General features: G+C 35.0%; 1 protein-coding gene across 1 annotated transcript; it reads right to left on the minus strand.

The window, feature by feature from the left end:
* Positions 1–16,777: 16,777 nt before the first annotated feature.
* Positions 16,778–26,190, minus strand: LOC110776850 (uncharacterized). Its single transcript, XM_021981408.2, has 9 exons — positions 25,735–26,190; positions 25,446–25,645; positions 24,617–24,892; positions 23,679–23,737; positions 23,534–23,570; positions 22,753–22,824; positions 22,454–22,604; positions 19,891–20,061; positions 16,778–17,423 (listed from the first exon to the last, which is right to left on the minus strand). The coding sequence occupies exons 1-9, from the start codon at positions 25,972–25,974 to the stop codon at positions 17,055–17,057; spliced, it is 1,575 nt and encodes a 524-aa protein (XP_021837100.2). The 5' UTR covers positions 25,975–26,190; the 3' UTR covers positions 16,778–17,054.
* Between the last annotated feature and the right edge of the window lie 699 nt (positions 26,191–26,889).

Consider the following 26,889-nt stretch of genomic DNA (forward strand, 5'->3'; position numbering starts at 1 on the left):
TGATCTACCCAAGTTCAGTGAAGAACTTTAAACAACCCTGTTTTATTGCTTCTTAGGCAATAATCATTTTTACTTCAACTGTATAGGTTGCTAGTGATGCTTTGTTTGGATTTACCTATCCAAGCAGTTCATAGATATGTGGAAGACTCTTCAACTATATCTTAGAACATAGAAATTATTATTTTAATTTCCCACGCAACAACTCATGGTCTCCAATCCATGTTGCCATTTTAAAACACGATGCTCTATAGCTCGTCCTTATCAATGGTTAACTCCAAAGGGTCTTACTTGATCCTTTGCCAGTGTTTATGCGTGTAGCATCAATATTTAGCATATCTTTATTTCCTTGAATCAAGAACTATTCCTATGTACCTTTTCAAGTACCATAAGTATTCTTGATCTCAATCTAGTTGATCTTCACTTAGATCAATAGAGATTGGTATATGTTCGTCATGCCTAAAGTCATACGATACGTTTTTGGCGATCCTCATATTATATCATACATGATAAATTCTTTTGCAGAATATTTCCCAATTGAATTCTATTCATGTAACTTTAGCTTATCTAGTTTCAGTAGATACTAAATTCAGCTAAATTCTTTGACATATAATATAGGTTAAGAATCTCATTTAGACTCTTTGATGCTTAACTTAGTAAATGCTTATACATAGTTAAAACATCCTTTACTTAGATTTATTCACATGGGTCGAACATCTCCAATGGAGACTTTCGTGTTTGATTTAGTAAATGCCATTACTTAATCCAAAACAATATCATAAGATCTTTGTAAATAGATCTTAATACCCAGTATGTACTAAGTTTCGCCATGGTCCATCATTGATGAATAATTTCAAATCTAAGTCATTAGCATTTGAATGTTATTTCACAATAGAGAGATATGTGTGATATACATAGGACCAAATAAGTTTTACGTACTCCCACTAAACTTCTTATATATCTATAAGAATCATGTATATTTTATGAAACTAAAATACTTATTAGTTTCACTAAAATACAGTTCCAATTCCCAATTGCTTGCTTAAATCTGTACTTAGATTTTATAAGCTAGCTTTCCTTTTCAAGCATTTATTTGGATCCACAAACTCTATGACATACCATGTACATATTGTATTCCATCATTTGATTGAGGAATACGTTTTGTCATCCAATTGCCATATGTACCAATATGCAATCATTGCTTGAATTATAGACTTAAGCATTACGATTTTGCATGAGGTTTCAACACAATCCATGCCATGAATTTGCTTGTAACCTTTAGCAACTAATCTAGCTTTGTGTGTGAACACAATTCCATGTTTGATGGTTTTTATCCTTAAAACAAACTTGCAACCAATAGGTGTGAAACTATTCTTGCAAATCAACAAAATTTCAATTTTGTCATCAAAACATTGAGTATGTTTTATGGCCTCTAACCATTTAAAACATTTGAGTCTATATATGGCCTCTAACCATTTTAGGGAATCTGGGTTTCGTCATAGCTTTCTTACAAGTCACAAACTCATTAATCTACATGATAATAGTTTGACTGCAAGTTGTAGGTTTCTTCACTATTTAATAGAAGAATCTCATAGTTTCATTGACCTGATCTCTATGTTTCTTCACTATCTAATAGAAGAATCTCATAGTTTCAGTGACTTGAATTCTATGCCTACTTGGGTATAGAACATCAAACAATAGAATATCAATAGCCACTTAAAAGTCCTTTGAATATTCTGTTCTCCTTGAAGCACTTGTAAAGTCTTCTAAGAGATATCTATTCTTTAAAGCCACTTCTAAAGTCCTTAAAGAATAAGTTCGGATTTTCTGAAGCACTTCGAAAAGCCTCCGGAATGTCCGTTTATGTTTGTTGTTCGCCTCGAAGACTTTCGAGGTCTATTTTCTCCCACTTGTCATTTTGGAAACGAATCTCCAAAAGGACATTATTTCGAGCAAACAAACATTATGTTCTCAAAAATTCGTGGTAGAAACAATACCCTTGTGTCTCATTTGAATAAATCACAATGAAACATATATCTATACTTGGGCCTTAGTTTGTCGAATAACAAACACTAAGCTCCCACTGAATTTAGCAACTCTCTAGATATATATTATCGAAAAGATATTCTGAAATTTCTTTTCTATAGCTTTGACGAATTTAGTTTAGTTTGGTGGTAGTTGAGCATTTTGTTTTAGAAATTATAGGAAAAGTCTTTATGATTCATCATTGATCGAATCAAGTACTAATTGACTTCGATTATTCCAACTAAGATATGCCATATCTTATGGACCTAGATTGTGAAATTACAACACACAATCATTGATGATCATATTTGGTCTCAAGTAATCATCAACATGATCTAACCTAGATCTTTATGATTTCTTGCCAAGTGGATTTTATACCTCTGAATCTTTGAACTAGCCAAACAGATTCAACTTATATCACATTTGAGTAAATAAACCTATATTCACTCAAATCCATGTGAAATAATAAAGTCATAAAACCTTTCTTTAGCTTTGAACTCTATCGTCTAGGCGTTCTAACAATAGTTCATATTCTTTGTTACTTTTAACAAGTAAGACTAGCTTGTCTTAAGTTGATCTAGAAATCAACCAACTTTCAAAAGTCCATCAAAATAGAGCTTTTTAATGTTAACTTGTTGATATGGTCTAAGCAACAATGCCAAAGATTAGTGGAACTCAAATCAAGAAGTTGATTTGAACCTAGTAAAGTTCTTTAAAGAGTTGTTTGTTTTAATCAAGCATATTGACTCAATCTGTAATTGACCATTTCATTCAAATAAACAAACAAACATTGTTTTTGTTTTTCTTGAATGTGAGTTTTTCTATGTTTTGAAAAACAGAAATTTAGGTATGCTGATTATGGAACAAAATAGCCATTAAGTTCCAGCCTTTGAAAGGACTTAAAACAAACTAGATGACCCTACAACTAATGTAGCATTGCCATGCTTCATTTCCCACTTGTAGGTCATTAGTGTATCCTAGCTTCCATTGTTTGAGTTATTACCGAAGTAAGAACCTCAAGCGGTATATGATACCAAGGAAGTTTGATTGCTAGGTCACTTCTCTTTAAACATAAACTTATAGGTAGAAACGGAATCGTAAATTCCTTTCATTTGTTCCTCGTTTTCCTATTTCTTGTACCCTTTCTTATAGTCTTAAGAATTGAATTCTTTAGTGTTGACTTTTATACTTTGTTAGACATGTCTAATGTCACCAACAAGGTTCTTTACCATTTTAATTTATGTTGAATATTTTGTTTCAACTAGATGATCTTACCAGAAGCTTCTAAAGTTCTCTAAGTATCGATCTATTCGAATGTCTAGGGACTAGACTCATTCGAGAAATAAATGGACAAAGATATTAGGTTGTTAACCATTGGTAAGGCTGAGCGTTTAAACTCAATGTTTTATGATCTCAAAACTACATTGTATTTTGAATTCACAAGCACCAATTAGTTTGCCATTCGATTTTGATATTCGAAAACAACCATAAAAGTCGATATAAGAAACGTACATTTTAAATTGCTCACTTTCTCTCTTTTCCGTGAATCGTTCTTGGATTCACTACCAATCGAGGAAATTTACTGTTACCTTTCTAAAAGGATTTATTGCAGTGCAAGATATTTAATTATAAACAATAATTAAAACATACATTGAAGCATGCAAAGTTTAAACATTTATCATGAATAATAACTTGAAATTAAAGCAACCATGCAATTCAAACAAGTTATTAGCATTTTATTCGATTTTATTGTTCCGGCAGGTGTGAATAAAATGATTCCAAGACCCTAAAATCATTGAAGAACTAAGCACAGTTTGTCGACTTAATCCTAGAACATCTTAGGTAAGCAAAAGCCTTTTGCTAATAGTCTAGAAACTATTCTTGGTTGATAGGTACGTCTAAGAACTTATTAGGTAAACCTATCGAATTTGCCACGACATAAAAGGACTCCTTACTTATATCGTTGAGTTTCACCAAAACTAACATGTACTCACAATTATTTGTGTACCTTTCCCCTTTAGGACCAATAAGTAACACCTCGCTGAGCGAAAACTATTACTAGATTGATGTAAAGGATATCCAAGCAAGTGTATATTTTGGCATGGCACCTTTTAACTCAATTTTTAAGTTTGGAACTTAAGGCTCTTACTATGTTGGTTAGATTTTAAGTGAACTAAAATCCTTAATCATGCAACATAATCAAGCTTTTGATCTCATGCATTTTAAGACATATTTAAAACAATAAATAACTTAAAACATGCATAAGATATTTGTGATCTAGTATGGCCCGACTTCATCTTGAAGCTTTGACTTCAAAGTCCGTCTTGAAAATCTCCGTGGGAGGCACCATTTTCTTCAAATAGGATAAGCTATAACTAATTACAACTATTTGATGGTTCGCAGACCATATTTGAATTGAAAAATAACTTTGGTACTTTAGACCAATTACATTCAAATTAATGGTACGCAGACCATATTTTCTATCCTATTTGGGCCATACTAGTCACTTCATAACCTGCAAAACAGTACATATACAATATATACCATTCACCCATTCATTATCATGAATGGCCCACATAGCTGGTTAGTAAAACACATTATGCATCACGTAAACATTTGCAGCAATTAATCAAGGGCACCAATAATCTACCAATTATTCAGTCCTTATTAATTCTAATCAAGTTGTTTTAACCTTAAGGATTTGTAGACCTAATCAAGAGTTTATGACTAAAAAGCGCTCCCACTTAAACCAATAAATTCATATGCTTTACCAATTTTAAACATAAAAATGTATTTCTAGTCTAACCGGAAACATACAAATTTAATTAAAATTTAAAGCTCATATAAATTTATAATTGAATCCAAAAAGTTTAATTTAATTTCAGTCGCATTTAAATTAATTCATGATTTTAATTTTAGTAAAATAATTAGAATAAATAACATTTATTATAATTATAATATTCAAAATTAAAATCCAAGAAAATAATTTAAATTATTAATTTTAAAATTAATTAAAATTACGTGAACTGAAATTTTCAAATTAAACATTCAAAACGATCTAATCGTAACGCAAACACCCTACGCGTTGCACGCCCATGGGCCGCACGCACACAGCCATTGCTGGCCATGTGCGCGCAGCCCATGCGCTCGTCGCATAGCTGCTGCATCCCTATCGCAAGCCTCCGCACGCATTGGTGCTCGCTGCGCGCGACATCGCTCGCTGGGCGCGCGACATCGCTCGCTGTGCGCGCGAGCAATGCTAGGCGCAGCGCTCGTGGCACGCGAGCTTGCGCTCGCTGCGCGCGAGGCTGCGCGCTCTTGTGCGAGGCAGCGCGCGTTGTGGCGCAGCTCGCTTGCTGCCCACACGCGACTGCCTTGGCTCGCCCTACGCCCATGCCCATTCGTCCATTGGTCGTGGCACACGACACAAGGCAGGGCTGCTGCCTTGTGCTCGTGCACTACGCCCTTGCTCATTGCATTCGTGCCGCACGGGCGACGAGCTCCCTTGCTCGTCGTCGCATGCCCGCTTTATACAACACCCCTTAAGGGTAACACGAAGCGTCCATTGCTTCGTGCGTGCAAGTTTTATGAACGAATCGCATAAAAATTTAAAATTTATATTTAAAATTAATGACAAATTAATAAATAATATTAATTTCATAATTTTAGGGCGAAAAATCGAAAATTTATTATCCAATTGATTTCCGATTGTTATGGATTCAAGTCTAGGTCATAAAAATTTATCATAAATTTACAATTTTTATGGTGGTTTTTAATCATAGGTTTCTAATTAAATTACAATTAATTATGAAAATCAAATTAATTCTAAATTATTCTAATTTTCAACAAATTAATCATAATTACAAATTAGATTGCATAATTAACAAGACTAGGCATTCAAACTTGTTAAACATATGCAGTAGGTCAATCAAAAATTCAAGATTTATCAACAAGAATCGCAAATATTTAATTTAACATCTTAAATTTACGAAATTTTGCATTCGAAAAACTAAAACCTTCGAAAAGTCATAGTTAGGCTTCGAATTTGAGAATTCTGGGTTCGGCAGAAAATTAATATTTTTGTCAAAATTTTAGAATGCCTTTTACATGCGGAATTGACACAAAAATCACTCAATTCGGATGAGTAACGAAGAAACTGCCGAAAAACTGCGTACGTATAATTAAATAAACGCAATTTGCAATTAATTACCAATTACGAAAATTAATCACCCCTTTTAATTCTTGCAAATTTGTAATATTTAACCATGTTCATGCAATTTAGATTATGAAAATAATAAGGGGCTCGTGATACCACTGTTAGGTTATGATACATATGACAATTCATAAATCATGCGGAAAAACCATAAACCCAGGAAAACATATTATTTACACATAATCATTTAGCATAGATTAGATGCATACTCTTTGTTGCGTGCCTTCCCTAGCTGCGCCCGAACCGAACAAGAACAAGTCTTTAGGACTCCAAGTGTCGTCCCTCCGTAGATAGTCCACAGCACGTCCGGATCCGCCTTAAGATTGACCAACTAGAATCGCCCTTAAGGTACTATTATTTTCGGCACTTTATAGGCAAATGTGTGACTGAATTTTTCTCTCAAAAACTCACTTTGAATACTTTGAAACTTGTGTTATAAATTGTGAGCCCTAGCCTCATATTTATAGCGGTATGGAAAGGGAATCGAAATCCTATTCAGATACAAATTAATTAAACCTAGAATCCTACAAGAACTCTAATTTAATTAATTTATCAAATAGAATTAGGAATTTAATCATTAACCGAACTCTGCATGTTTTAGGAAACGTGCACGAACACAAACACTTGCACACACACGCACGGCAGCCACGATGGGCCTCATGCGTGCGCGCGAGCAGCAGCCCACTCAGCGCCCGCGCGCGCTGCGCGCTGCGCGTGCTGTGCGCGCTGTGCGCGCTGCGCGTGCTGTGCGCGCTGTGCGCGCTGCGCGCTGCGCGCAGCCTGCTGGGCCTGGCCTTGCGCTGGGCCTGGCGTGGCTGTTTGTGCGGCGCGCTTGGCTTGCTGGGCGATGGCCTGGCTTCGTGCTGGGCCTCGTCCGGCAGGCCTCGTCCGATGCTTATTCGTACGATGCGCTTCCGATTAAATTTTCCGATTCCGGAATCCATTTCCGATACGAACAATATTTAATATTTCCGATTCCGGAATTAATTTCCGTTTCGAACAAATATTTAATATTTCCGTTTCCGGAATTATTTTCCGATTCCGGTAATATTTCCGATTCTGACAATATTTCCGTTTCCGGCAATATTTCCGATTCTGGCAATATTTCCATTTCCGATAATATTTTCCGACACGTACCATGTTTCCGTTTCCGGCAACATCTACGACTTGGATAATATTTATATTTCCGATACGATCCATATTTCCGTTTCCGGTAATATCATCGTTTCCGGAGTATTCATTCCTTGCCTGTGACGATCTTAGCTCCCACTGAAACCAAGATCCGTCGGTTCCGAATATTCATAGATGGAGTATTTAATGCTATTAAATACTTGATCCGTTTACGTACTATTTGTGTGACCCTACGGGTTCAGTCAAGAGTAAGCTGTGGATTAATATCATTAATTCCACTTGAACTGAAGCGGCCTCTAGCTAGGCATTCAGCTCACTTGATCTCACTGAATTATTAACTTGTTAATTAATACTGAACCGCATTTATTAGACTTAACATAGAATGCATACTTGGACCAAGGGCATTATTTCCTTCAGAATATCTCCTATGGAGTCTTTCGTGTTTGATTTAGTAAATGCCATTACTTAATCTAAAACAGATCTTAATACCCAGTATGTACTAAGTTTCGCCTTGGTCCGTCATTGATGAATAATTTCAAATCTAAGTCATTAGCATTTGAATGTTATTTCACAATAGAGAGATATGTGTGTGATACACATAGGACCAATTAAGTTTTATGTACTCCCACTAAACTTCTTATATATCTATAAGAATCATGTACATTTTATGAAACTAAAATATTTTTTAGCTTCACTAAAATACATTTCTAATTCCCAATTGCTTGCTTAAATCTGTACTTAGATTTTATAAGCTAGCTTTCCTTTTAAGCATTACTTGGATCCACAAATCCTATGACATGTTATGTACATAGTTTACTCCAACATTTGATTGAGGAATACGCTTTGTCATCCAATTGCCATATTTACCAATATGTAATCATTGCTTGAATTATAGACTTGAGCATTACGATTATGCATGAGGTTTCAACACAATCCATGCCATCAATTTGCTTGTAACCTTTAGCAACTGATCTAGCTTTGTGTGTGAACACAATTCCATGTTTGATGGTTTTTATCCTTAAAACAAACTTGCAACCAATAGGTGTGAAACTATTCTTGCAAATCAACAAAGCTATATTTTGTCATCAAAACATTGAGTATGTTTTATGGCCTCTAACCATTTAAAACATTTGAGTCTATATATGGCCTCTAACCATTTTAGGGAATCTATATTTCATCATAGCTTTCTTGCAAGTCACACACTCATTAATGACAATAGTTTTGACTGCAAGTTGTAGGTTTCTTCACTATCTAATAGAAGAATTTCATAGTTTCATTGACCTGAACTCTATGTTTCTTCACTATCTAATAGAAGAATCTCATAGTTTCAATGACTTGAACTCCATGCCTACTTGGGTATAGAACATCAAACAATAGAATATCAACAGACACTTAAAAGTCCTTTGAATATTCTGTTCTTCTTGAAGCACTTGTAACGTCTTCTAAGAGATGTCTATTCTTTAAAGCCACTTCTAAAGTCCTTAAAGAATAAGTTCAGATTTTTTGAAGCACTTCGAAAAGCCTTAGGAATGTCCGTTTATGTTTGTTGTTCGCCTCGAAGACTTTCGAGGTCTATTTTCTCCCACTTGTCATTTTGGAAACGAATCTCCTAAAGGACATTATTTTGAGCAAACAAACATTATGTTCTCAAAAATTCATGGTAGAAACAATACCCTTGTGTCTCATTTGAATAAATCACAATGAAGCATATATCTATACTTGGGCCTTAGTTTGTTGAATGACAAACACTAAGCTCCCACTGAGTTTTGCAACTCTCTAGATATATTTTATGAAAAGTTATTCTGAAGTTACTTTTCAATAGCTTTGACGAATTTGGTTTAGTTTGGTGGTAGTTGAGCATTTTGTTTAGAAATTATAGGAAAAGTCTTTATGATTCATCATTAATCGAATCAAGTACTAATTGACTTCGATTATTCCAACTAAGATATGCCATATCTTATGGACCTAGATTGTGAAATTACAACACACAATCATTGATGATCATATTTGGTCTCAAGTAATCATCAACATGATCTAACCTAGATCTTTATGATTTCTTGCCAAGTGGATTTTATACTTCTGAATCTTTGAACTAGCCAAACAGATTCAACTTATATCACATTTGAGTAAATAAACCTATATTTACTCAAATCCATGTGAAATAATAAAGTCATAAAATCTTTCTTTAGCTTTGAACTATATTGTCTAGGCGTTCTAACAATAGTTCAAATCTATTGTTACTTTCAACAAGTAAGACTAGTTGTCTTAAACTGATCTAGAAATCAATCAACTTTCAAAAGTCCATCAAAATAGAGCTTTTTAATGTTAACTTGTTGTTATGGTCTAAGCAACAATGCCAAAGATTAGTGGAACTCAAATCAAGGGGTTGATTTGAACCCAGTAAAGTTTTTATTGTTAAAGAGTTGTTTGTTTAATCAAGCATATTGACTCAACCCGTAAATGACCATTTCATTCAAATAAACAAACAAACATTGTTTTTGTTTTTCTTGAATGTGAGTCTTTCTGTGTTTGAAACAGAAATTTGGGTATGCTGATTATGGAACAAAATAGCCATTAAGTTCCAGCCTTGAAAGGACTTAAAACAAACTAGATGACCCTACAACTAATGTAGCATTGCCATGCTTCATTTCCCACTTGTAGGTCATTAGTGTAGCCTAGCTTCCATTGTTTGAGTTATTACCGAAGTAAGAACCTCAAGCGGTATATGATACCAAGGAAGTTTGATTGCTAGGTCACTTCTCTTTAAACATAAACTTATAGGTAGAAACGAAATCGTAAATTCCTTTCATTTGTTCCTTGTTTTCCTATTTCTTGTACCCTTTCTTATAGTCTTAAGAATTGAATTCTTTAGTGTTGACTTTTATACTTTGTTAGACATGTCCAATGTCGCTCCAACAAGGTTCTTACCATTTTATGTTGAATATTAAGTTTCAACTAGATGATCTTACCAGAAGCTTCTAAAGTTCTCTAAGCATCTATCTATTCGAATGTCTAGGGACTAGACTCATTCGAGAATTAAATGGACAAAGATATTAGGTTGTTAACCATTGGTAAAGCTGAGCGTTTAAACTCAATGCTTTATGATCTCAAAACTACATTGTATTTTGAATTCACAAGCACCAATCGGTTTGCCATTCGACTTTGATATTCGAAAACAACCATAAAAGTCGCTAAAAGAAACGTACATTTAAATTGCTCATTTTCTCTCATTTCCGTGAATCGTTCTTGGATTCACTACCAATCGAGGAAATTTACTGTTACCTTCTAAAGGTTTTACTGCAGTGCAAGATATTTAATTATAAACAATAATTAAAACATATATTGAAGCATGCAAAGTCTAAACATTTATCATGAGTAATAACTTGAAAATTAAAGCAATCATGCAATTTAAACAAGTCATTAGCATTTTATTCGAATTATGTGTTCCGGCAGGTGTGAATAAAATGATTCCAAGACCCTAAAACCATTGAAGAATTAAGCACAGTTTGTCGACTCAATTCTAAAACAATTTAGGTAAGCAAAAGCCTTTTGCTAATAGTCTAGAAACTACTCTTGGTTGATAGGTACGTCTAAGAACTTATTAGGTAAACCTATCGATTTTGCCACGACATAAAAGGACTCCTTACTTGTATCGTTGAGTTTCACCAAAACTAACATGTTCTCACAATTATTTGTGTACCTTGCCCCTTTAGGACCAATAAGTAACACCTCGCTGAGCGAAAACTATTACTAGATTGATGTAAAGGATATCCAAGCAAGTGTATATTTTGGCATGGCATCTTTTAACTCAATTTTTAAGTTTGGAACTTAAGGCTCTTACTATGTTGGTTAGATTTTAAGTGAACTAAAATCCTTAATCATGCAACATAATCAAGCTTTGATCTCATGCATAATTAAGACATATTTAAAGCAATAAATAACTTAAAGCATGCATAAGATAAATGTGATCTAGTATGGCCCGACTTCATCTTGAAGCTTTAACTTCAAAGTCCGTCTTGAAAATCTCCGTGGGAGGCACCATTTTCTTCAAATAGGATAAGCTATAATTAAAACTAATTACAACTATTTGATGGTACGCAGACCATATTTGAATTGAAAAACAATTTTGGTACTTTAGACCAATTACATTCAAATTAATGGTACGCAGACCATATTTTCTATCCTATTTGGGCTATACTAGTCACTTCATAACCTGCAAAACAGTACATATACAATATATACCATTCACCCATTCATTATCATGAATGGCCCACATAACTGGTTAGTAAAACACATTATGCATCACATAAACATTTGCAGCAATTAATCAAGGGCACCAATAATCTACAAATTATTCGGTCCTTATTAATTCTAATCAAGTTGTTTTAACCTTAAGGATTTGTAGACCTAATCAAGAGTTTATGACTAAAAGTGCTCCCACTTAAACCAATAAATTCATATGCTTTACTAATTTTAAACATAAAGATGTATTTCTAGTCTAACCGGAAACATACAAATTTAATTAAAATTTAAAGCTCATATAAATTTATAATTGAATCCAAAAAGTTTAATTTAATTTCAGTCGTATTTAAATTAATTCATGATTTTAATTTTAGTAAAATAATTAGAATAAATAAAATTTCTTATAATTACAATATTCAAAATTAAAATCCAAGAAAATAATTTAAATTATTAATTTTAAAATTAATTAAAATTACAAAAACTGAAAATTTCAAATTAAAATTTCAAAACGATCTAATCGCAACGCAACAACTCCACGCATCGCACGCCCATGGGCCACACGCACACAGCCATCGCTGGCCATGTGCGCGCAGCCCATGCGCTGCCTCGCATCGCTGCTGCTCACCATCGCAAGGCATCACGCGAGCTGGTGCTCGCTGCGCGCGCCAGCGCTCGACGCACGAGCATGCTGCCGCAGCCCATCGCTGGGCGCAGCGCTCGTCGCACGTCGCAACACGCACTCGCACACCATCGCTGGGCGCAGCGCTCGTCGCACGCACAACAAGCACTCGCACGCCATCGCTGGGCGCAGCGCTCGTCGCACGCACAACAAGCACTCGCACGCCATCGCTGGGCGCAGCGCTCGTCGCACGCACAACAAGCACTCGCACGCCATCGCTGGGCGCAGCGCTCGTCGCACGCACAACAAGCGCTCGCTGCGCGCGAGCGATCGATGCTTGGCGCAGCACTCGTGGCACGCGAGCTTACGCTCGCTGCGCGCGAGGCTCCGCACGCTTGCGCGAGGCAGTGCGCGCTGTGGCGCAGCTCGCTTGCTGCCCACACGCGACTGCTCGTGCCTTGCTCTCGCCCTCGCCCATTCGCCCATTGCACACAGCCCACGACACAAGGCAGGGCTGCTGCCTTGTGCTCGTGCACCATGGCCTTGCTCATTGCATTCGTACCGCATGGGCGACGAGCTCCCTTGCTCGTCGTCACATGCCCGCACTATACAAGACCCCTTAAGGGTAACACGTAGCGTCCATTGCTTTGTGCGTGCAAGTTATATGAGCGAATCGCATAAAAATTTAAAATTTATATTCAAAATTAATGATAAATTAATAATTAATATTAATTTCATAATTTTAGGGCGAAAAATCGAAAATTTATTATTCAATTGATTTCCGATTAACATGGATTCAAGTCTAGGTCATAAAAATTTAAAATTTAACATAAATTTACAATTTTTATGGTGGTTTTTAATCATAGGTATCTAATTAAATTATAACTAATTATGAAAATCAAATTAATTCCAAATTATTCCAATTTTCAACAAATTAATCATAATTACAAATTAGATTGCATAATTAACAAGGCTAGGCATTCAAACTTGTTAAACATATACAGTAGGTCAATCAAAAATTCAAGATTTATCAACAAGAATCGCAAATATTTAATTTAACATCTTAAATTTACGAAATTTTGCATTCGAAAAACTAAAACCTTCGAAAAGTCATAGTTAGGCTTCGAATTTGAGAATTCTGGGTTCGGCCGAAAAAAAAACTATTTTTGTCAAAATTTTAGAATGCCTTTTACATGCGGAATTGACACAAAAATCACTCGATTTGGATGAGTAACGAAGAAACTGCCGAAAAACTGCGTACGTATAATTAAATAAACGCAATTTGCAATTAATTAACAATTACGAAAATTAATCACCCCTTTTAATTCTTGCAAATTTTTAATATTTAACCATGTTCATGCAATTTAGATTATGAAAATAATAAGAGGCTCGTGATACCACTGTTAGGTTATGATACATATGACAATTCATAAATCATGCGGAAAAACCATAAAGCCAGGAAAGCATATTATTTTCACATAATCATTTAGCATAGAATAGATGCATACATGTTGTAGCGTGCCTTCCCTAGCTGCGCCCGAACCGAACAAGAACAAGTCTTTAGGACTCCAAATGCCGTCCCTCCGTAGATAGTCCACAGCACGTCCGGATCCGCCTTAAGCTTGACCAACTAGGATCGCCCTTAAGGTACTTAGAATTTTCGGCACATATAGGCAATTGTATGACTGAATTTTTGCTCTCAAAAATCACTTTGAATACTTGAATACTCGATGTAAATATGTGACCCTAGACACCTATTTATAGAGTTATGGAAAAGGATTTGGAATCCTATTAGGATACTAATTTATTTAATTATAATCCTACTAGGACTCTAATTAAATAAACTAAATCTTTTAGGATTAGATTTAATCATATGACAAATCCCGGTAGCCTTAGGATTCGAGTAACACACTTCGAGTGATACGCTAGCACCGCACGCAGGCCTGCGGCCCACGCACAGCGCCAGCCCACTCGTCGCAGCCCCGCGCGCGCGCCAAGGCCATTGTTGGGCCTGGCCTTGCGCTGGACCGGGCGTGGCTTTGCAGCGTGTTTTTGGGCGCTTGGGCTTGCTGAGCGTAGGCCTGGCTTCGTGCTGGGCCTTCGTATATCAAGTCTCGTCCGATGCTAATTCGTAAGACGCGCTTCCGATTAAATTCCCGATTCCGGAATTTATTTCCGATACGAATAATATTTAATATTTCCGATTCCGGAATTAATTTCCGTTTCGAACAAATATTTAATATTTCGGTTTCCGGAATTATTTTCCGATTCCTATAATATTTCCGATTTTGACAATATTTCCGTTTCCGGCAATATTTCCGATTCCGGCAATATTTCCATTTCCGATAATATTTTCCGCTACGTACCATGTTTCCGTTTCCGGCAACATCTACGACTTGGATAATATTTATATTTTCGATACGATCCATATTTCCGTTTCCGGCAATATCATCGTTTCCGGAGTATTCATTTCTTGCCTGTGACGATCTCAGCTCCCACTGAAACCAAGATCCGTCGATTCCGAATATCCATAGATGGAGTATTTAATGCCATTAAATACTTGATCCGTTTACGTACTATTTGTGTGACCCTACGGGTTCAGTCAAGAGTAAGCTGTGGATTAATATCATTAATTCCACTTGAACTGAAGCGGCCTCTAGCTAGGCATTCAGCTCACTTGATCTCACTGAATTATTAACTTGTTAATTAATACTGAACCGCATTTATTAGACTTAACATTGAATGCATACTTGGACCAAGGGCATTATTTCCTTCACTAGCTAGAGGCCGCTTCAGTTCAAGTGTATTAATGATATTAATCCACAGCTTACTCTTGACTGAACTCGTAGGGTCACACAAATAGTACGTAAACGGATCAAGTATTTAATGGCATTAAATACTCCATCTATGGATATTCAGAATCGACGGATCTTGGTTTCAGTGGGAGCTGAGATCGTCAAAAGCAAAATAATGAATACTCCGGAAACGATGATATTGCCGGAAACGGAAATATGGATCGTATCGGAAATATATAAATATTATCCAAGTCGTAGATGTTGCCGGAAACGGAAACATGGTACGTATCGGAAATGGAAATATTGTCGGAATCGGAAATATTGTCGGAATCGGAAATATTGTCGGAAACAGAAATATTGCCGGAATCGGAAATATTATCGGAATCGGAAAATAATTCCAGAAACGGAAATATTAAATATTTGTTCGAAACGGAAATTAATTCCGGAATCGGAAATGTTAAATATTGTTCGTGTCGGAAATGAATTCCGGAATCGGGAAATTAATCGGAAGCGCGTCGTAAGAATTAGCATCGGACGAGCTTGCTAGACGAAGGCCCAGCGCGAAGCCAGGCCCACGTCCAGCAAGCCTAGCGCGCCTCACAGCAGCCCAAGGCCACGCCAGGCCCAACGCAAGGTCAGGCCCAGCGCGCCAAAGGCTGCGAGCACAGTGGCAACACGCGTGGGCTTCGTAGCTGCTGCGAGCCTTGCGTATGCGTGGGCATGGCCTGCGCGCATGCAGGTTTTGCTCGTGTGTGCTTGTGCTTGTGTACGAAACCTAAATCATGTAGGATTCGTTTAAGATTAAATTCCTAAATCTAATAGATAATTAATTAATAGAATTTTAATTAAATTCAGATTAGTTAATTCGTTTCCTAGTAGGATTCTAATACCCGTTTCCATACCCTATAAATATGTGATTATAGTTCACAATTTATAACGAGTTTCTAAGTATTCATAAGAATTTCAAGCACAAAATTCAGTCATTATTTTGCTACATAAAACCGAAAATACATAGTCCCTTTGGGGCGATTCTAGTTAATTAAACCTAAGGCGGATCCGGACGTGCTGTGGACTTTCTACGGAGGGACGACACTTGGAGTCCTAAAGACTTGTTCTTGTTCGGTTCGGGCGCAGCAAGGGAGGGCACGCTACAAAGAGTATGCATCCTAAATTATGCTAATTGTTATGTGGCAATTAATTTGGAATGCTGGATTTTATGGTTTTTCCGCATGATTTATATTCATTTATATGTATCATAACCTAACAAATATATCCAATTTCGTATGTGGAAAAATTAATTATAACAAGTTGATATTGTGAAAATACATACCTAGACCAATCTAACCAGATCTTACATGTAACGTTTTAATGTATATAATAGTGAGAATTTACGGTCAAAGTTTTCATATTTGGACACGTATTTCGAAGCATAAAAAACTTTCAGAAACGGAAGAAGTAAAAGGAGTGGTTCCCATAAGGCCAATAAACAAGGCTCATGAAGATATTAAAATTTACAATGGTATTATGAAATACCTTAAACATATTACATAAATAAAGAACAAAAGAAAAGATCGAGAGGAGAAATGTAATTAGTTCATCTTCGATCTTCTTCCATACTTACTCTTTTTGATGTACTTCGTAATAATGTTACCCTTCCGGTCAATAATTGATAATATTGAAGTGGAAATAGAAATATATAATATGATAGGAGCAACTATAATCTCAAATATTTCCTCAAAAAAAAATATTGTAATCTCAAATAATGTGTTCAACTTTGTAATTCCATATTCAGTATCTGGAGTTGTATATACACATTTTGTCACAATTGTCTATGTATGTACCCGATCTCTCTCTCTCCTTTATTGTTCATTATATATATTTCTTACAAGTTTACAAGTAGTAATATAATCAAAGATTATAATACAAAAGCAATACCCCGTATAATTAGTCAATCAATTAATTAAAAATGAAAAAATCATCGATCTATCTAATCTTTTTGTACGTCAATGTTCCAATGCATGGCTAAACCTTTTCAGGGTTCGTCATGCATTGGTTTGATGGAACACTTGGAGAAACGTCGTCCATAATCTTGGTAAGATTTAGCCACCCAAAGTAACACCAAAACCACCATGGTCGTCGAAAGACAGAGTATAGAAGTCCATAGAACGTAAGAAGAAGCCTTAAATGGCTTGCATTGGTGCAACACCACGTCCGAAATCCGATCTTTAACAAATGAACAATGAATAAGGTTCTCCAAATCTGGATAAACGTTAGTCAAGTATTCAATTGATCGAATGTAGGCATCTGCCATTAAATAAGTTGGTTTTGGAAGGAATTTCCCTTTGCCTTTGCATGACTCCAAGGATGTTATTTCACTATCACAAGTAAATCTTGCAAGAATCTGCATGGAATTAAGGTTATTAATTATAACAAGATTAGTCATAAATGTAGCATGTTAAATACTAGTTGAATTATTCTTGTATGAGTACTATTGTAATGGATAGAGCGTGTTGTTGATTCTAAGGCTCCGTTTGATTTAGCGGGAAACGTTTTCAGCGAAAATAATTTTCCATGGAAATCATTTTCAAGGAAAAACACAACTGCAAACTAGTTTCCCTTTTTTGGTTCCGTACAAGAAAAGTCACCGAGAAGAGGAAAGTAAGAGAAAATGGGTGACGGTTGACGGGAAGAGAGAAGAGGAAAGTAAGAAGGAAAAATGTTTTCCCTTCCTTTCAAATAGAAAATGTTTTCCACCCATTTTCCCTCATTGAAATATTGATTTATACTCGCCATTATAAATAACGGAAACATTGAAAAGGGGAAAATCATTTATAGGAAAATATTTTACACCAAAACAAACACCCTCTAAGTATGAGATTCCTGGAAAATTTCGTCGAAAAATGAGCTATATTTACAGATTGAGAAAAGACTTCCCTCACAAAAAAAAGAGAAGAAATTGGGACAGCTCTCTCCATCCCTAAAAATTGTCCCATATTCCTTTTTAGATGTCCCTATTTATTTGTCCAATATCTTATTTAGTAACTTTCACATTTTATATCTCTCTATCCTCTCCTCGAGGGTCTAATTCACCAACCCTTGTGCACATTTCACATCCAGCTATTAATAAATTGAAGTTTGTTACTTCCTCTGTCCCTTTTGTTTGTCTCATTTGCCGTTTTAGCTCGTTCCTAAAAGTTTGTCTCACTAACATAAAAGCTCATAGGACCATAACTTTACCCTCGCATAAAATATATTTGGCTCACCATTTTGATCTCTTCCCAATTCTACACAACTAAATCTTAAAAGAGCATTATTGTTAATTGCATGTGGCAAACAATTAATGGAGGAAGTATATATGCATGAGACGATCTTTTAGAGACAGGGAAATACTGCGTATGACCTGAACGTGAAATTGTGTCACTAGATTAGTACTCCCTTCGTTCCTTTAAGTTCTTCCTGTTTCTATTTTAGGCGTTCCAAAAAGTTCTTCCTACTTTGAGTCTTTTCTATTTTTAGCATATATTTCCCCCCAAAATACTCTTATATCCCCTTCTATACCTTAATATTCTACCCAAATTCCAATCTAAATTTCTCAACCCCTATTATTTAATCAATTTCCCTTCCCCATACACCCACCCTCTCACCTCTTTTATCACTCATCCTTATCACTCCTCTCTCTTCATTTATCTCCTTCTCCCTCACGTTTTTCACACTCTATCCTCTCAAAACCTCTGATTTCATTTCTCTCCTTCTCCTTCATGCTTTTCACTCTCTCTCCTCCCAAAACCTCTATGATTTCTCCCTCCACAACCACACCTCCCCCCCGCCGCCGCCACCACCCTCCGGAAAAAAAAACTATAGATCAAGAATTTAAAGCTCCTGGAAATGTGTATTATGGCTTTAGATGGTGAAATTCGACCATGAAAACTCTAGATCTAGGGTTTTCATGGTCGAATTTGACCTCTAAATCCTCAAAATAGTGGTATGATGGTGAATGTGTAGGTATTATGGGTCGATTTTTTTTGGTTGATGTTTCGATTTTTTTAGGGTTCATGTTCGAGTTTTTGGGTTGGTGTTTCGAATTTCTAGGTTCATGCATGAAAAACACGAATTTATCTGGTTTGATTTTTGTCGATTTTCTGCTGGGTTGATTTTGTTCGAATTTTTGTTGATTTTTTGTTTGAATTTCTGGGTTGATTTTGGTTCGAATTTCTAGGTTGGATTTTTGTTCGAATTTCATGGTTGATTTCTGGATTGCTAAATCAAATATCTGGTTTACTTTTGTCGATTTTGTTCGAATTTTTGTTGAATTTCTGGATTGATTTTTGTTCGAAAATCTGGGTTAATTTTGTTCGAATTTTTGTTGAATTTTTCTGCGTTGATATTTGTTGAATTTATTTTTTTGATTTTTTGTTGATTTTCTGGTTCGAATTTCTTGAATATTTGTCGAATTAAAAAAAATCAGATTTAAAAAAGTCAGATTGAATATTTGTCGAATTAAAAAAAATCAGATTAAAAAAAATCTTGATTTTTTGTCGAATTTTCTTGATTTTTTTTGTTGATTTTTGTTCGAATTCAGGTATATAAACTCGTGGTGAGGATTCCACTTCCCATGTAATCTGATTTGTTTTAATAATAATAATAATAATAATAATAATAATAATAATAATAATAATAATAATAATAATAATAAAATATCTTCCCATTCCTTATTCTTTATTATTTTCTATCTCTTTCATTTATTCCAATATCTTACACACAATTATTTCTCTTACACCCAATCATTACTATACCCATACAAATCAAGATTTCAATTTTCTTAAAACCACCCAAGAAGAACTTAAAGGAACGGAGGGAGTATAACTTACATCTGGCAAATCACGAATTGGAATGGCATGCTTGGGGCATTTACCAGCTAGGTAACTGTAATCAGGTGGACCAGCAAAAGGGTCACAAATCTTCCTATCACCAAAAGCATTTCCATAGTGTATTTCATCTAATCCAAGCTCCTTTTGCATAATTTTCATGTTTAAATTTAACTGCAAGAAAACGAGAAAAAAATAAGAAGAAACAAATTAGATTGATTGATCGACAAGGATTCGATTTAATCAATGATACAAGTGCCATACTATTGTCACAAAGGACACAAACATACACAAACAAACTTTTATTTTGATGAAAACTTAAAGATTGTTTCACTTGTTTATTTGAGAAGTTGACATTGTTTGGATGCCAATACAAATTCAAAAGGTTTTGCACACATAAGCTGTACAATAAATTTATTGTAAACCGGAATAACATTTACCCAGTTTTTTATACTCCGTAACTTTTAATATGTTTTTATTGACTTTTATACTGTATTATGGAAAAAACAGTTGATGGTTAAATAGTCATCTTGATACGCTATTAGTGATTTTGAAAAAAGTATTTTATTAAAAAAAAATTATCACTAAAAAATAAATAACTTTTACATATATCACGATAACTTTTAAGTATTTTGAGTAGTTAAGTTTTATTTCGGTGTACATGTAAATAAGAATTTGTGATTCAAATTTACCTACGGAGTACATCCCATTTAGAGGCTGAAATTGCTTACCAAACTACAGGTAAAGCATTAGATGCATCAAGGTGCGTCGTGCACTCTCTCATATTTTCTCCTTACATGTGAGAAGAAAATGTGGTAGAAATCACCAATGGACATACAAATATTCTTAGGTGCATGATACACCAGCGTGCACCTAATAATTTTCACCCTACAAGTCTACAACCCTTAGCCCTAAGGGATGAATCGTTAGTTTTAACAAACAAATTTTTTGACATTTGTGGTAAATGAAATTCCTTGGGTTACGACTCTGGTCTCTTAACCTTATTTATAGTATTTCTTATTAGATAAGACCGGAAAAAATCAAACGAAAATGATAAAGATCGCAACATGCGACCTTTAAGCCGTGTCACAATGGTGACATGGCACGCTTATGTGTCATGAATGTATTTGGAAACTAAAATATTTAGATTTTATAACCTATTATACATATTACAAAAAAGGTAGGAAAATCTTAATATTCTAATTTACAAATTTAAATATGTAATTTTTAATTTCTGAAAAATAATTATAATTTGTATAGGAAATTAGAAAAAATACTTTTAATTATTTATATGATATAGGAAATTAAAATAAAAAAAATACATTTACTAATTTATACGGTGTACTTAGAAAATAAAAAATACAATACATTAAATAATAAAAATTAGGAAAAGATATTTCGGCTTTATTGTTTTATTAGTTTTGTTCTTTCACCTTCGTCTTTCCCCTTTACCCTCTCCCCCCGTAAAAAAAAAAAAAAAAAAAAAAAAAAAAAAAAAAGTGTTCTTCAATGGTATGAATAATATGGTGCGTGTAGTGCATGTGGCTAAAATTGACCCTTCCTTCTCCTTGCTCGAGAGAACTGTAAAAATTTCAGTTTCTAATCTAATCACTCATCAGTCTCCCTCACAAATTACAGAAAAAGAAACACAATTTGCGAAATTGCAATTCATTTGTTTTAGCATCTAAAACAAACTTTGAATCAGAGAATGAGTCATGAATCTGCGATGAATCAGAGAATTGTTATTATTTTAGTTTTGGTGGAATGAGCCATGAATCAGGAAACTTATAAATTGTAGTAATAAATTATCGACAAACTTCTACTGTAAAATTTTGACATAAATCGTAGCACTGTAGTATTCAATTTCCATGAATGATCTCCTTATGTGAGAATCAAAGACATCAAAAGAGGAAGTGGAGAGGAAATTAGTACGGCAGTTTTTCATTCTAGTTTTTAACAATTTTAGTGAAATTATAGTCAACTAAAGGTGTGGTGTAGATTTATCATCACCTGAAATAATTAAATAAATGGTTGTGATTGAAAGCTTACAATAGCTACATAATTAGTGTAGCCATTGTAAAATTGTCCATAATTAGATTATAAATTAGTGTATTTTTTAAAATTAAATTGATGTATTTTTTAATTGCACAAAAATATATTATTAGATTATAATTATAATTTTGATAAATTTGTAATTAATAAGATAAAAGGAAACATATATTTACTATAAATATAATAAATATTTGTTTCCTTCTTTCTATCAACTACCTTATATATATTTTTTCATAGTAAAAATATTGAATTGATAGTAAAAAAAAAATCGATGACGTGTAGCCTACGTGACGCCTATTTGTACTAATGAAACGCCGACACGTAAGATTGCGACAACTAAATGTTGTCGCAACTTACGACCTATATCATCGTCCAAAATCAAAATCAAGCAAAAAAAATACTCATCGAGAACTTTTACACCAGACCGGATCAGAAACTAGAATTAGCACTCACAAAATATTGTAAAAAACACAAAACACTCAAAAAAAACACAAAACACTCACAAAAAACATACCTGCGAAACGAAATCATGGACAGTTTGACCAAGTACAGTGATGACAGTTTGTGATTTTAATGCATTTGCACAAGGGAGTAACGAGCTTAAGCTGCTATTCAGAGGGTTGTCTTTGAAATCTTCAAGTGCTTTGCAGGTATCTTCTGCAAAACTGCAATATTAACACGTACATATATTGATGGTGGAAACAACAACAAAAAACTCAAAATTTGACATTAATAGTACGGAGTAAGATGTGTAGAATGCTCAAGAAAAAATACATGGAACTTAAATTAGCTAGCTTGGTTGTTTGTACTCACTTGTGAAAAAAGAAATCAATGCCAGTCATAAACCAACATGCCATTGTTAATATCCAGAAGAAGAAAATAATGCTGCAATTACAAAATGGAAAAGATTATAACTCGGTTAATGTAAAACTAAGTTAAGGTTAGAGTTAATAAGTTTACAGAAACGTTAAATTGTACTCCCTTTGTCTCTTTTTATTCTTTACGTTTGGTATTTTTCACGTGTTTTAACGATTAATTAATTTGCATCAAGATTCCTCAATTTTTGCATTTAAACAAGATAAATTACGTTTATTTATAATATTTTCACTTTTATCAAAATTCTGATATTGAGAAATGAGAAAAATTTAATGTCTCAATGGAAAAGTGTGAGAGATTAAATGACCCAATGAATTTGATTGGTTAAAATAATAATTGGACACAATTTTTGATAGAATAATAAGTCATTTATGTGATAATATAAAAGGAAATGTAAAGATTATTTTGAAATACCAAAAAAGGAAAACGTAAAGAACAAAAAGAGACGGAGGGAGTACGTGAATTACTTCATAATTTGTACTTAGGCTCCGTTCTATTGAACTAATTTTGACTGAATTTATATTATCTGAAATTAACTGAACTTATCTGAAAAAAAAACTTATTTTGTCTGAAAATTAAACTTATTTGTGTGTGAAAATGTCTGTAAAAAACTTATCAGAATTTATCTGAATTTAACTAAACTTATCTGTACTTATTTTGTCAGAAATAAGTCAAAATAAGTCAAACAAATTAGTACGCATTATGTAAAAGAACTTACATGAGAAATCCCGGGTGCCAGTGTAGAAATATTAACACTGTCAAATTAAGCATAAACAACTTTTATTAGAATACTACAACTTCACGAATATACCCAAGAGTCCAAGACGAGAAATAAATAGCAAAAAGTAGGAACAAGAACTCACCTACACCAACAATCAAAAATAACAAGTTAACAGCCACAACTACAAGGTTTGTTATGTACCTGAAAAAGAGAAGGGTTCGAGACTTCGAGTTAAGTTTAGGAATACAAATACGAGTAATTATTATATTGCATATCCATTCTTATTTTATTTAAAAGGTCTCTTATTTCTAACAAATCATAAACCCCGAGATAAAGATGGATATGGATCGGATCATGTCGGGTCGGTTTTTGGGCCAAGGCCTTGGTCGTGGGCGGGTTTGGCCCACACCAAGTCCACTTGTAGCAGGCCAGCTTGGGTCAAAAGTTTCAAAAATGTGACCTAGGCCCATGTGCCCCTCGTGGCGGGGCAGGTCGGACAGTCATATACGTTCTAATTTTAGAGTGCTTTGTCGGGTTGGGACGTGTCGTGTCTTTGTCCAAAAACATATTACATAGGCCCGACCCACGACGAACGAGTTTGTGCTCGTTCTGGGTCGTGCTTTTTTCATGTCGGGTCGGGCCTCTAGAACGACAAAAGGTCACGAACATAGCCCAAGCGAGGTTTCATCACAAAACCAATTAGCAATAGGAGGAGTATCCCACTTAGATTATACTACTCCCTTTTCAGAAAGAATTTTACAGATACTATTTGGTTGAATAGTAAAATATGAATAAAGTAAGATAAATGTATAAAAATGTGGGTGGTGTTAAATGAATAAAGTAAGAGAAAGTGAGTAGAAAATGGTAAATATTGTGGGATAAGAAGGGTAAGATAGTAAACTTTTCATATCCAAATATAGAATAAAGCAAAGTGTAAAGAACATTATAAAACGGACTACAACGGAAAACGTAAAGATCTTTTTGAAACAGAGGTAGTAAACTAGAAGCTTTTTGCTTCATCTTTCGATATAGGACACAATACTCACGCTTACTTTCTAACACATTTATAGTTGGACTTACAGAGCCCATGTAGCTTGATCAATGGAATGGTTATGCTTCTGTACAAATTTTTGGATGTTGTGAGATTCATTTCCAAGCTGTTGACTTGTGGCATCCAACAGAATGAAAGTGTCCTGATCATATGTGCTAAGAAGCGATTGTATGTTGTCCATTGCTTTGTTTATTTTGTGGATTGATCTTCGAGTCTCATCACCTGCTCCTAGAATTGTTTCTTTCAGCTTCTTTGTTGTATGGACACACTTCTGGTTTTCTGCAATCACCAAACCTGTGGCAACCCTTCATAGCCAAGTCAAGAAAGATATTAGCATTACAGAAATCCAAAGGAGGTTATTAGTATAAAACACATTATAAAAATATTATGAAACAGATTAAAACAGAAAGTGCAAATGGAGTAGTGGTAGGTTAAGGTGTTCATTGTTTTAATAACGAATTCAGGGTCTCATTATGAGGAACTATACAAGTACTATAGTCATCGTGACATTATCATAACCACTTTATAGTCTTCTCCCCATCATCCTCAGGCAAAGAGGCAGATTTGGAAAGTTTAGTATCTTTTCACCACTGCTTTCGGGAGGCAAATTAAGCACCAGGATTTCATGGCTAATTACGGTCATAATCATGCTTCTATATATACACTATTGTTTAATTCTTGCAACGATTTATTCTCCTTTATCGTCAGAAAGGATAAGTTAGGTGGTCCTATTTTAAGAGCTAACCTAGTTTCTATTTCCTTATCCAAAAAAAATTGTGACGTTGTCGTAATCCCGACACAGAAATCAAATAAAAAAAGTGATCGATCAAACATTCAAACATTAATTGAAGCACTTACATGGCAAGGAGGGAGAAGAAGATAATTAGGAAGAACACCAAATAATATGAAAAATCCGAATATTTTGTATGATTAATCGATGAAGAACGACTGTTGTTGCTGTAATAATTCGTAAAAATCAGGAAAATCCCACATCCAAATCCACACATCATCCACATTCCCGCCATTGCATATCCATGAACCCCCGTAAAAACTGCAGACTGAAAAAAAAAACAGAGCAATTAATAACAACATTTTTTACATTCCCATATTAAAACTTAAAACAGAGAGAAAACAGAAATTTACTTACAGCCCAGTAATGTTTGCTTTGAAGATCGTAACCCCCATTGTAAAATTTAAAATGTTGCAGAGGATCACGCCTATGAATGTTGGACGGTGGCGGTGACGGCGACGGCGACGGCGACGGTGACGGTGACGAGGCGAAAGCGAAGGGGAGAGTTGGAGAGAGGATTGAAGAACAGAGTAAGAGAAGAGGGATGAAAGTAATTAGAGGATTAAAATGATGATGAATTAAGTTGGATTTGGACATTTGACATGAATTAGAAAATAATGGCCGTGTTTTTAGGGAGGGTAATGATCGTGAAAATAGGTTAATTTGGGATTTGACATGAGAGATAAGTGTAAAGAAAGAGGAAAATTCCGGAGATTTAGAAGAGTGACTTGCTCGGTGAGGTAAGAATAGCTTGTAGCCCTGGTTTTTGGGGGAAGGAGACTCAAGAGAGGTATCAATTATGGGGGTGAGTAACGAATCAAGTTAAATTATGATTTATTTTTTTTTGGAAAGGGAAAATCGATAAATGGTGTAAATGGGATTCGGCCTGGGTAGACCTGATTAAACGGCGGGTCGGACCGGGCCTATGCATAAAAATCAGCCCGATATGTCCAGCTGGGCCGGGTCAAGATTCGGGCCAAAAATTTGTGCCCAAACCCACTATTTTCGAGCTTAAAATACCGGGCTTTTCGGGCCATTTTCGGGTCTGGATAAATTTAAAACTAAAAAGTGTGTTTTTGTGTTTCCCAAATCCGCCCATAAAAATAAATTTTTGGGGCGGGCCCGGAAACCGGGCAGGAAAATTCTGCCCAAACCCGCAAAAATTTCGGGCGGGCCGGGCTCGTCTTGATCAGGTCTAGGCCAGAGATCTTGGATATCGGTTGTTATAACGGAAACAAGAAAAGACAATCACGAACATACATAAATATAGCACATAGATTTAACGTGGTTTACTAACAATGTGTTACCTACGTTAACACGCCCTGACGCACATGAGAGAAAAACTTTATTGATCTTGAAGAATACAGATTATAAAATACAACTACGTTTTATGATTTAAAGAGTTTATATAGCACTCTCTAGACAGTTGAGGAAAAACCCATAAAATATGCCAAAAACAGATAACAAAGTGATCCATGTGTTGGGGCGTTGTAGCAAGGGGGTCTGACCGAT

The sequence above is a fragment of the Spinacia oleracea genome, chromosome 3, assembly GCF_020520425.1.
Source record: "Spinacia oleracea cultivar Varoflay chromosome 3, BTI_SOV_V1, whole genome shotgun sequence".
Taxonomy (NCBI): domain Eukaryota; kingdom Viridiplantae; phylum Streptophyta; class Magnoliopsida; order Caryophyllales; family Amaranthaceae; genus Spinacia; species Spinacia oleracea.

Excerpts from the sequence above, each read along its gene's own strand:
- LOC110776850 (XM_021981408.2), bottom strand. The coding sequence starts at position 25,974 with ATGTCCAAATCCAACTTAATTCATCATCATTTTAATCCTCTAATTACT. Across the intron at positions 24,893-25,445 it reads TTCTTCTCCCTCCTTGCCAT|GGTTGCCACAGGTTTGGTGA; the intron begins GTAAGTGCTTCA and ends TTGGCTATGAAG. Across the intron at positions 17,424-19,890 it reads CAATTCGTGATTTGCCAGAT|ATTCTTGCAAGATTTACTTG; the intron begins GTAAGTTATACT and ends AATTCCATGCAG.